The 13,280-nt window shown below is 44.9% G+C and overlaps 1 protein-coding gene across 1 annotated transcript in view; it reads left to right on the forward strand.

Annotated features, from left to right (window-relative positions):
* The window catches only part of LOC140213520 (uncharacterized), a 51,275-nt gene extending 40,590 nt beyond the window's left edge, over positions 1-10,685 (forward strand). The window contains exon 5 of the mRNA XM_072284774.1: positions 10,246-10,685. Coding sequence (XP_072140875.1) covers positions 10,246-10,319 — 74 coding nt within the window. The 3' untranslated portion in view covers positions 10,320-10,685. The remainder of the gene's footprint in view (positions 1-10,245) is intronic.
* Positions 10,686-13,280: the final 2,595 nt, after the last annotated feature.

The following is a 13,280-nucleotide window of genomic DNA, read 5'->3' on the forward strand; positions in this document are numbered from 1 at the left end:
ATAGATGCCGCGTCAAAATGCATATCCGAAGTAAGTGGTTTGGCATGCAAACCACGTGTACCGTGGTGGAACAGCGAATGTAGGATCGCGCGTAGGAATCAGAACAAGGCGTGGGGGCTGCTACGTGCTTCTCCCACTGCAGAAAATCTTATCAACTTTAAAAAAGTAAAGTCACAAGGCAGGCGAACCCGCCGACAGGCCAGAAGAGAAAGCTGGCACAAGTTTTTATCAAGTATTAACTCGTTTAGGGATGAGGCCAAAGCCTGGAACAGAGTAAATAGGATTAGAGGGCGGCAAACATACTCACTCCCTCTAGTAAACACACAGGGTGATACACTACAAGACCAGGCAGACTCACTTGGGGAGCATTTTGAGAACGTGTCAAGCCCAACAAATTATACACAATCCTTTCTCAAATACAAAGAAACAGAAGAACGTAAGCCATTAACAAGAAAAGGTCGAGAGAATGAGCCTTACAACCGTCCCTTTAGCATTGCCGAGCTAAGAGCTGCCTTGATCACATGCAAGAGCTCTGCACCAGGACCTGACAGAATTATGTACGACATAATTAAGAACGTACACACTGATACACAACTGACTTTACTTGCACTTTTTAACACTATTTGGGCTGCTGGATATCTTCCACTTGCATGGAGAGAAGCGATTGTGATTCCCATTCTGAAGCAAGGTAAAGATCCTTCGTTAGCGTCAAGTTACCGCCCGATAGCCCTCACAAGTTGCATTTGTAAGCTGTTTGAGAAAATGATCAATCGGCGACTCATACATTTCCTGGAATTAAACCAAATGCTTGATCCCTTTCAGTGTGGCTTCAGGGAAGGGCGGTCCACAATTGATCACCTCGTGCGCATTGAGGGAAACATTCGCGACGCCTTTCTACATAAGCAATATTTCCTATCCGTGTTCCTCGATATGGAGAAGGCGTACGACACAACTTGGCGCTACGGAATCTTGAGAGACTTGTCGGGCATGGGCATCCGTGGCAATATGCTCGCCCTAATAGAAAGTTATTTGTCCAACCGCACCTTCCGAGTAAAAGTCGGTAATGCACTGTCACGTCCTTTTACGCAGGAAACCGGTGTACCCCAGGGAGGTGTGCTCAGCTGCACTCTTTTTATTGTTAAGATGAACACACTACGTGCTTCACTGCCACCGGCCATTTTTTATTCCGTATACGTCGACGATTTACAAATAGGCTTTAAATCCTGCAACCTCGCAGTATGCGAGAGACAGGTACAGCAGGGCCTGAACAAGGTTTCCAAGTGGGCTGACGAAAACGGATTTAAGATCAACCCCCACAAAAGCTCTTGTGTTCTTTTTACTAGAAAGAGAGGCCTGGTTCCCGATCCTTGTGTTCAACTGTGTGGACATCAAATACCCATAAACAAAGAACACAAATTTTTAGGTATTATACTAGACTGCAAGCTTACTTTTATACAGCACATTAAATATCTTAAAGAAAAATGTCTAAGGACAATGAACTTACTTAAAATTCTATCCCACTCAACATGGGGTAGCGACAGGAAGTGTCTGATGAATGTTTATAAGAGCCTAATTCGATCACGATTGGACTATGGTGCCGTCGTATACAACTCTGCCGCTCCGAGCGCACTAAAGATCCTAGATCCTATCCACCATCTAGGTATCCGCTTAGCCACTGGTGCTTTCAGAACAAGCCCGATTGAAAGCTTATACGCGGAATCAAATGAATGGTCGCTCCATCTACAGAGAACTTACATCAGCCTTACATATTTCCTAAAGATACACTCCAATCGTCAACATCCATGTTTTAACACTGTTAACGATATGACCTGCTCTACACTATTCCATAATCGTCCTTCTGTAAGAAAGCCTTTCTCACTTCGAGTGAAGGAGCTTAGTGATCAGATACATGTCCCACTCCTCGAGCTTCGCCTAATGCATCCAACCAAGGTGTTACCGCCTTGGGAGTGGCAGGTCGTAGAATGTGACATATCCTTTTTAGAAATAACAAAACACGCACCAGAGATCGAAATACGAACTCATTTCCTAGAACTCCAGCACAAGCACTCCTGCGCAGAGTTCTACACAGACGCTTCGAAGTCTAATGCCGGGGTGTCGTATGCTGCTGTCGGCCCATCCTTCTCAGAATCCGATGTACTACACCCGGAAACAAGTATATTTACTGCCGAGGCTTACGCATTACTGTCTGCCGTGAAACATATAAGAAAATCAAAACTCCAAAAGTCAGCGATATACACAGACTCCCTAAGTGTCGTGAAGGGCCTGATGTCACTTTATACACACAAAAATCCAGTACTTAATGAACTATATTCCGTCTTGTGTAAAGCGTACAGATCTAACCAGCATATCATTATATGCTGGGTGCCTGGCCATAGGAGCATCGAGGGTAACGTTCTGGCGGACGAGATGGCCACGTCAATCGCATCGCAAGCTGTTAACCCTACCGCTGCGGTGCCTGTCACAGATCTGAGACCTTTCTTGCGAAGGAGATTGCGAGACCACTGGCAACGCATGTGGGACGCGGAAACGGATAATAAGCTCCACCTGATAAAACCGCAGTTAGGATTCTGGCCCCCTACTACAAAATCGCGCCGAACAGATGTCCTATTCTGTCGTCTCAGAATAGGACACAGGTTTGGCACCCATAATTTTCTACTCACCGGAAGTGAGCCTCCAACCTGTGGTAGATGCGGGCAGAGGCTGACCGTACTCCACGTCCTCCTGGAGTGTCGGGAAGCCGAATCTGAGAGAAAGAGACATTTTTCATTAGCATACCGACAGCACATTCCTCTTCATCCTGCAATGCTCCTTGGTCCAGAACCGCTTTTTAATACAGACACAGTGCTACATTATATTAGAGATGTGGTCTTACATGTTATTAGTCCCATGAATTCGTAGCGCCTCCTCTCTCGAGAGGATGCCACTGCGATAACTGTTTTGAATAGCACATGCCTCCAGGCCCTTGTGCTTCAAGGGCTCTAAGGAGGTAGTAGTGCTCTGGCATTTCTTATAATCTGATATATTTTACCTATCGCATCATTCTTTTTATATGCATCTATATGTTCATAGTACAAGTCATACGTCATCGCCATAATTTTATTACACATATTTTACGCACTTTAGAGCGTATATTTTAAGGCCCCTTTACAGCCACGTCACACCAATTTCATAGCAATCATAGTTACACTGCACACCCACTACCACAGACATGGCGCTCTTTGGCCATACCTGGCCCTTGCGCCATAAAACATCAAATATTATCATACATCTATCTTCGATGCTGCCTAGCATTGCCACGTGTACATTGGAGGTGGGCAGGCAGCTCTCATCAGTCACTGTTTTCGCTATGCAACAGTAAAAAAAGTAGATGTTACAATAAGTCATACCTGCATTGTTTTAGCTCTGTACGCAACAAAACATATGGCGGTTACCTAAGTAGTTCTTCTCTTAATCATGCAATATGAAATAAATGTTTTTAAAGTGCCAATAAACGAGACATTTTGCTGGCCTACCGAAGTTTAGGTGCGCTTGAAGGGCGTAAGTAATAAATAGAGTAGAGTACGCAGTAAGTTGCTTCGCAGATTTAAATATAATATTGAGATACTGAGTGCGCACAAATGTTTTCTACAGTATTAGCTTGAGCCGTGATGGTGCTCTCTAAAAGCAGCGACTTAAGCAACCTAAAATTCTATCAGCGTCGTTGACTACATAATACTAGGAAGTTTGCCAGGAAAGATTAGCGTTTATATGATCTTTTAGATATTTAAACGAAGTTACTTCTTCTAGCACACATCCAGCACCAATCCCATGTGAAGGAGGGTTAGCAGGTGGTGCTTTTCCAGATACTCTCATTGGGGCAGATGTCGATACAAGAGAAGGTGATGTGAAATTGGCCTAATGACAAAAATGGCGAAGTCATCTGCCTTGGAGCTAGTCCTCGGTTACAGCATCTGAGGTTCCCTTGTGCCTTTTACGGCAGGGAAGAACCACAATTTAGTCCAGTGGCTGCAGTTATACAAAACTGAAATTGCGATCTGGCAGACTCCCAGAGCGACAATATTTTTTCGCTTGAGATTGCCAGTGGCATCATTTCCTGTACCTAATTTCAGGCATCAACCTCGACATTGGGCTGGTCAATTGTTCAATCACTGCTGCACCCCATTAAGGGATACTGTAAGAGACGCGGTTCCGTGAGGTACGCGGATTTTAGCAGTATAGAGCTGAACGAAAAATGAATCGACAATGGAGTTGGCTTCAAATATTACACCATATTTCAACATTCATCAGGACAGAAAGGATAAATAATTTACATGAACAAAAATTTTGCCGTATATGCATTAATTCGCCATACGGCAAGTGCACTCACATATAGCATAATGCAACGCGCTTACAAATCCCGAGGGTAAATAAAGCCACCATGAATCAATGTGAACAAAGAAGGCAAATAGAATGTGTTTTGATTTGAGATTGTAAAGCTAATTCAAGCTGTCACTTAACTTCGAAATTCATGATATTAAACATGCGCTATTGTGCCTGGGCAGGCTATTTTATCCCAGAATCATAAGACAGTCTAAAAAATGCACCTACATTAATGGATCGCTTTGATTGTGGTGGCGGAGTGCCACATCACGCCGCTGGAAAGGCCTAGAGAGCCCTAAACCACGCTGCTGGTGAGATAAGAAAATGGGTTATGGTCAGTGATCACACTTGCCGCAGGCTCAAAGAACCACTTATCGAACTTATTTATACTATAGATCAGTGCGGATTAAGCCTGTTTGCTGTGGCCTACCTAGCATAATTTGGTACATGACAATTACTCGAAAAGGGAACTGGAACTCTGAGCCATTATGGGAAACCAGTGCAAGACAGGCACCGGCAGCGAGCGTCGAAATGTCCATGAAGAGAAAGTCTGGCTTTGTAGGATCAGGTGTTACAAGGATAGGAGTCTCATCAAGTTTTTGTTTGAGCAAATTAAATGCGCTTTCCGCGTCGCTCGGTCAACGTATTGAGCTCAACATTTTGTTGCCCATGAAGTGTGTTTGCGACAGGGGTTTCTAGATGTATTAGCTGTTTGGTTAAATCACTGGCACGCTTTCCATCCCTGTTTTTGCATTGAGCCATGCGGCTGACAGTTACTCTACATTACGTTATTTCTACTGAAATAGGCGCCCTTCTGATTTTAAGCATAATTCAATGTTTCTAGACTTTCCTTTTCGGTCATCTAATGCGACATCTGCAGTTTGCCTGATTTGGGGACAGGTTCATACGGAGGGGCATTGATTCATTCTCACCTCCGAGTGCTCGCACTGATGTCACCCGGGTGCCAGTCTCCTCCTCTAAGCTTTTACGTTGGCGGAGCTGGTCATATGCTTCTGCCTAATGAGCCAGTCATTAATAACCGACTTATTGATAAGAACGCCGAGTATAAAGTCATGGCCTGTAGGTCTTTGATGAAAGATGCTTCACGACGCCACGCATCCGGTTTTAAGGCAAACTTTGCCTCCACCTTATCCCCGCATGCTGACACAAAATGTTTCGTTCCGTAGGATACTATTATATCCGCCCGAACAATGCTTTTGCACACTAATGCGATATTAGCGCTGGTTGCGATGATCGGGCATATCACTTTTTCATGGCAACTTATTAACTTCCAAAAGCTTTAAAAACGGAGCGTTTAAGGTGTGCTGTAAAAAGCGCTTATGGTCTTTCTCCGTGATCTGCTTTGTTACCATCTTTTTTCACGAGGATAAGGGCATTGAAAAGCACGCGTATAGCTTACCAAGTAAAAGCAACATCGAGACCTTCGCATTACTTCCTCAGGCACCTTCCGTTGACCTTTTTTTCTCGTGTGCGACTACTCGTTGAAGAATTCAGTCAGCACAGTGAGTGCTTTGCTTTTTGCCGCCTTCAGGTCCCTTCGCCTCATGGTTATTACCAAGCCGTGCGCAATCCCCTCGCCCGAGGCGCCCCCATAAGACTGCAATAAAGAGCTCCTTTGCCCGCTCGTAAGCAAACAAATTTAAATAAATATTCCGCTATTGCGGCATTGAATTGGTCAGAACATTTAGCTGGAGGATGCCTTATTTAGAATACACCAGTCATCACACGCGACACTGCAAGGGATTAAATTTGTCGGACAAGCGAAGCGAATAAGAAACATCTGTAGCGAAGACGACTTTATCTACCACTTCATTGACCTTAAAGCAACGCTATCAGAAAGAAACTATTCACAAGTTTCTGTCCTGAAGGCTTATGACGTCGCGTCAAGATTGGAGAGGCAGTCGGAACTAGCTCAGAAACGCCTTACACCAGAATCAGAGAGACTACCAGCCTTTATAACAAACTATATTAATGCCCTCCCAAACATAAACATCCTACGACAATACCATCCAATTTTTTCAATTAGCCAGCCTCAGAGAAAAGCCTTCCCAGTGGGGCCAACGGTGACCTGTCGCTGCAACAGAAACTTTACATACGTGTTAGTGCAGGCAAAAGTGAGCCAACGTCATTCCCCCGCAATGAAACCATGTTCTTGCCCTAGGTGCAAAACCTGCAGGCACCTTAAGATTACATTGAACAAACGCCGCAAATAACTATGCACGCGAAGTAGAAACTCACTTTACTTGCACTTGCTCCGATGTAATCTGCATGCTTAAATGTTCCATTTGTCAGAAAGAGTATGTCGGTGAAACAGCACACTTAGTGGACGTCACGGGAAACGGACATCGCACGGATACACCTTAGGAGCTTCCTAAAGCCGTCGCCGAGCATCTCAACCAACCATGTCATAACTTTTATGACCTTAAACCCTACACCCTACTGTCAAATTTCCGGTCTCCGCGAGACAGAAAGTACTGAGAATCCTATTACACCCATAAGTTCAAGGCATTGCAACCATCAGACATAAACGTTTCAAATGATATTTCAGAGTCTATTCCCTATGCTAAATTTCAAACTATAGGCAACAGCACTCAATTATCTTTCGTTGGGTTGTTTAGTCTTTCTTTTCCTCTTGCTATTGCCCCTTTCTATATTGTTTACTTTTATATCCATTTTTTTCCACGAGCACCATCTTGTACCGCTTCTTCTATTCTCTTTCACCGAGAGACGATAGTTTACTGGCCTCAAGCGGCGCAAATAATACGCCCCCCACCCCAGTCGTGCAGGCTTCTGTCACGAATAAAAGAGCCTGCAATAACACGTCAAAGGGATGACACACGGCGTTAGCTCACATTCCTCCGCCGACGTCGAATAGCCCACCTGTGTTTGCAATTCTACACCATCGCGGCTAACACACCTTCGGTCGTTGCCTCGCCCACCCGGCTTACCCCCTATCTCCTTTAGAATAACCCTACCTTTATATACTGTGCGAAAGAAAGCATATGTCCATTTGAAAAATACAAGTCGATTTGTAGGAACATTACCTCCTGCGTTTACGTTTTTCTCGTATTGCTCATCGTCGTGAATTTCAGTCTCCCGAGTTTCCAGTGCGCCTCCTCTAATAAGTTTTGGTAGTCATCAACACATGTCGCGAATGTTTTTCGCGTCTCCCATTCTTGGCGTTAGAAAACCACGTTTGATACCGCTCGGGCTCTAAGAGAACGCCTGTTTTCGGCACGAGCACTCGTATTGCTTCACATTGGGCCGAGTGCATAATAAAGCCATGAGATAAGTGATTAGTGACAAAAGCATTTGCCCCCAGTAGATCCTGCGTGAGGTTCTAGTGAGCTCTCCACGTAACCGAACTGCATGACAACCTCGTCGTTTGATGCAAACTTTTGGCATTGCCCTTAAAAGTGCTTCCAGAAAGGTTGGAGAGCCATTATACCTCCTCGGAAATCAGGTGTTGCCTTACGTGTCACGCATTATGCCGAGTATTCCGAATTAAAGTAGGGCAAGCTCATAGTGAAGCTTCAAGTCGTTTCTTCTGCTAAATTTGATGAGCGCATTTTCCTGACATAGATAGCCATACTATGCTCGCTAGAACAGTCACCAACGTCCCTATCCCCTGCGCTAGCCATCTCACTTGGTTTCCTATGCGGATTTCCTATGCGTCGAAATTGGCCATGTTTATCGTCACATCACTGATCTGTACGTGTGGAGAATTATTGTAGCTTAGACGACTCCAGTGAAATAGGGGCATTTGATTGGCAGAAAGGCGGGCGAAAAGTAAACAAACAATAGCTGCCTATCCTAAGAGATGCCTCATATCTAGCCAGTGCTCGGGTAGTAGCGTCTACGACGTTCATAATTGTTTCACTCTCGTTTTCTGCTTTTCGCATGCGCACAAGGAAGTTATTGGTGTTCACATCGTTTTACTTGAATACCTTTATTATAGATAGCATGAAACCCACACGATTTCAAATTGTTCACTCCACTCTCGAATTTTTCGCTTCTCTGTGCTACGGTCAAATACAAGGAGTAAGTTTTGCTTCTTCATTTTGACGTTTATCTCTATGAAGATTTAATAATTATGCATTCATTTTGCAGGAATGGCAGAGTGCTTTTTCTGGGCCCCCGAAAGCAAGGTTACTAAGACCAATTCTGAGTGTGATTTCATATGGAACAACTATTGTGATTTCCGTATTGATGTGCCATTTGATCGGAGAGAGTGTGCGTAGCCCTATCATGTGTCAATAAATGCGAGACAGCAGCTGCGCAAGTGCTATAGCTACTTTGGCAAGTTTGATTTCTTATTCTAGAGCACCTTGATGTTTTCTCTTCTGCAAGACAAGTTGTTTGTTGTAAAGATTGCTTTATAACATCGAAGTATTCCTTATGTCTGTCCCAGATTTGCAAAACCTCAAGTGAATAGTCCGAGATTTCGTGTTGTTTTTCAGCACACGACGGGAATTAACAGAGTTCCCTCATAAAGTCGGCATCTAAAGCAGCTCAATTTCATAAATATGGCGCTTGGACAACCGTAGTGATTCATTTCTCAGCTAGCCCTTTTTTTTCGTTTTTATAAGGGGAGGGGGGCGAGACAACCTTCTGCTGCTTCACGTGGGTCACATGATAGCCTGACACGTGCTGAATAATATCGATGCGCACGCATAAAAACTCGCAAATCGTTTGATCGACATACACGTTGGACATGTTCTGCTGTTTGGCGCTCCCTTCAGTGTCTTTGTTATCTCTCACATATCAATGAACCAAGACTCTCCTTGTGGGTCATTGCTCACAGGGGTATGAGCCATTGACGATGACAGTTTTTGACATTTTGTTGTGTTTGTTGTGTCCGTTATTAGAAAGAATTTAAGCAATGTTCGCTTCACTTTGCTGAGTGCTAGTAGCCTCTGCCTTACGTGGCTATGAGCCATTCAATTTTTTGCTTGCTTACGGCAGCATGAATGCTTGCGCGGGTATGAGCCATCGATAACTATAGTTATCATTCATAGAGAACGAAATTGCATGTAACTCTTGCCATATACAGCTTTGCTCTAATAAGTCAGGACCAAGCCGCATAATATAGTTATTTGCAGGTGTGTACGCAGGTGTCGAAAGATGTCGTGGCGTCGAAAAATTCAAGAATGCATCTGATGCATAGACAGTGTAACATCACTTGTGCCCTTTTGTAATGCTTTGGCGTACCTCCTTGCGTGTCACCTCCTCCACCATGCGTCGGCCGCCAGAGTTTCATTGAATCCCGCCATGTTACACCCCAATTGGAAGTGCGCATTCCGATACAGTTGCCGAAGCAACGCATTCCCCTAAGTGGCATTGTGTGGCCTATCCTAATGATGCACGGCTTATTGCTGCGCAATTAAACTGTTAGGCCATGTCCCGGTGTCTGAGCGTCGAACCACTACGCCATATGGGGATCCGAACCCATGAGATGAGCGTGTGCACTAGGGTGCGGCGATTTCAACTGACGCGTCCAAATATATCTGGTATCAATCCTTCAAATACTTTGTTCGATACATGTCACCCTATACAAACGCATGCGGAAACCCCGCAAGGTCAAAAATCTTATCTAATGAAACATGGCCTCTGATCTCACTAACTTGTGGTCCATGCTCCTTACCCTACTGACCCCTGTAATGGCATAGAGTTAAGATTTCGAAAAGGGAAATCTGAAGGGCTGTTTGGGCCACGTTTGAGCGAGCGGTATCGACAACGTACAAACACTCTGTTCTGGTCTCTCCATGTTACCCTCGACTTTTCTTTTGTGTTTGTCCTACCTAATTCATTTGAAGTGTCCAGTAATTATATGTGTTTCTTTAGTATTCTCAGTTAGGACCACCGACTGCAGCAAACGCCACTCGCTCAAGCACCCCTTGAGTCACCCTCCGGTATAAAGGGAAAACATGAGGAAGACGGAGGATTGAAATTCAAGACGATTTCCTTTTTCTAGTTTTTTTTTTCTTTCGTTTGTAGCGTTTATAAATATATCTTGTTTGTTCTGTTGTGAATGCCTTAACTACTGTTCTAATTCTACGACTAGTTATTGACTTTAAGTGATTTCCACTTTGTACTACATATATATTGCCTAATCGTCCGCTTAGTGACTACAATATTGCTGTTTTCTGCTGTATATTTGTGCAAATGTATATATTTTCTGACAGAAGGTCCCCTTCCAGCCATATGCTCTGGGACCTCCCTCTGTATACTTATGTAAGCATGTATCCACTTCTTAAAGAAATAAACTGAAACTGAAACTGAAACGTGCACATGGTGAAAGCAGGAGCCAACGTTTAAACAAAGCCACTTGTCAAAACGTTGGCTACCGCGTTTACTAGGTTCTCGTTTTGCTCTTCCGTATAGAGACAGTCTGCAATGCCCACGCAAAATTGCATTCATTGTTCTGCACATCCATTTACACATAACACGATTTCCCAGCGCCTTAAACTTTGTATACATACGCTTCGTCACTTTCACCTCGTTCCTAAAGCATAACGCATTGTTCCAGGTTTATGTCAACGAGGCGCCTCCGCACAACTTCAGTATTTGGGTGCTCTCAATACGGTTTTCCCTCAGGCGCGACTTTCCTAGTTCACAACGCTCCGAGTATTATTGAGTTCGGGCTCATTTCCTCCATTATTTATCAAATCACTAGCCCAAAACAACCTGATCACGTTACCATAGCAGGCCATTTTTCATAATACTGCCCCATGACTGTACGCCGCACTAGTGCTACACTGACGTTGGTAAACTGTCTCGTTTTGTGGACTTAACGCATAGGCTGTCAGCGCTTCCAACCGGGCACATCTGAGAGAAGTTCCCGCAAATAATACTTCGCTGTTTTATACAGCAGAACGCTTTTTAATTATCCATTATTGCGGTGTATTGCAATCAAACATGAGAATGGCACCTATTTGTGAGAAAAAGCGAGAAAACAAAAACACTTTTGGGGGCGTAAAGCTAGCTTTCCGTCCTAATGAATGTACGAAAACAATTCGAATCTGGAAGAAGGCGGTTGTGCAGGTAAACTGCTGATAACTTTGACCAGGTCGATCTTGTACTCGCAGAACTACTTGCACTACCTTCGGGATCGGTTCAAGGCATAAGAGGTCGGATTGAACCAATTCTTTTCTAATAAAAAAGTTTCGTTACGTTCTTGTAGTCACGCTGTAGCTGTCGCACTATCGTCGCCATCATGTTGCATCTGCGGTCATGCACAGACTCGCGTCACGCACAACTGCTTGGTTTATTCAACCATGTTGATCCATTTGTTAACTCTTCTAAGTACGCGTGATGGCGCTGGATAGCAAGCTACCTGCAAGATGTTTTGCACTATATGGGGCCGTACAACGTAAAACTATTCAAATATATTTTTATTCCAATCTTGTGATGTCAAATTTGCGTAACCTCCGGCGCAAACATCAGGCGGTCAATCGCAGGGCTGTCTGAGTAAACCAATCAAATGCTCTCCTCGTTCATAGTAAACCCCTGCATCCACGCACCCCCGCCGCTTTCTTAAGTAGCGACAACCTTTGTTGTGCGCCGCCTTTTCCCCCACACCAAATGCGGTCCCGGCATTTCCGGTTCCGGCATTTCCGGTTTAAAAATTTCCGGTTCCGGCGTTTCCGCTTCCGGGAGTTGCGCTGCGGGAATTTCTGCTTTGACGGCTGTTAGGCGATGGTGAGACGCCCGCGCGTGCTTAGCAAAGCTGTGGCAGTCACCATAAGAAGAATGCAAAGGGGACAAGCTGTTGTATTCCGCTGAAGTACTGGTTCGCGGTTGCTGTTTTCCAAATGCACGAAAAACGGCACTGGTCTCCAAGCGCCCGGGCACTACATTCCAGTGTACGTTGTCGCTCGTGGCACAACGCGTCGCAGGTTGACGCGAAGCAGCGAATACGAGCAGGTCGCTGATTACAATAGGCGGTTGTTCTTGGATGGAATCGCATTCACAGTTTAAACCGCAGCTGGTGCAATTAAAGCCTCTCCATCGACGCGAAAGTAAACAACGCTAAAAAACATAGCGTCACTGCCACTCGGAACAGGAAGCTGCAGCTACGTAAGTTCCGCTTGACGCAGAAAGCTAAGGCGGTGAGTGGAAGAGGAGCGTGGAAGAGGAGGGCAGGTTGGCGGTACTTAACCTGGGGCGCTATAACATAAAACAATTCCAAACTTTTCTATTCCATTTCTGCAGTCGGCCCTCCGCGATTGGCCAAAAACTTTTTTGGACCACCCGCAATTCACCTGTCTATCACGCGACGTCACCAAAACCGCGATCGCTCCCCGTACGATATGACGTGTACACGCTGATTATGCATGATTTGACCGAACAAAAGAAAAATACCCATTTCTTATTCGACGCCTTTTCGCCATTAGCCCTCGGCTATTGGTCAAGGCTTTTCAGCTCGCACCTACTTCACCTGCCTGTCACGCGACGTCACAAAACCGCGAAAACTCACCGCGTCAAAGTGACGTGTACGCGTTAAAGATGCATTAATATGCCGAACAAAACTTAATTTTCTTCTGAATAGCCGCAGGTTGCCCCGTTCCAAAAGGAACAAAAGATGGCTGCCGCCTATCACTCAGGCACTGGCTACTCCCACCTGCGGGAGAACGTGAGTTTATTTTTGTACAATAAATCTTTCTGCGTGGCCGTGTAACGTTTTCGAGCACTTTCGCCTCGTTTACGACCTCGCCCTGTCAACTTTTCTTTCCTGAGGATCCGTTTTAGCGGAATTCTTAACCTTCCGTTGCATGCCGCCGCGATTTTCGACCAGCCACCTCAAGCTAAGTAAAGGAAAGGGGACCAATCGCAGACGCCGGCATCACCCTCTTCATCCGGTTATCGATTTTCAGCGC

This window comes from Dermacentor andersoni, chromosome 10 (assembly GCF_023375885.2).
Source record: "Dermacentor andersoni chromosome 10, qqDerAnde1_hic_scaffold, whole genome shotgun sequence".
Lineage (NCBI taxonomy): Eukaryota > Metazoa > Arthropoda > Arachnida > Ixodida > Ixodidae > Dermacentor > Dermacentor andersoni.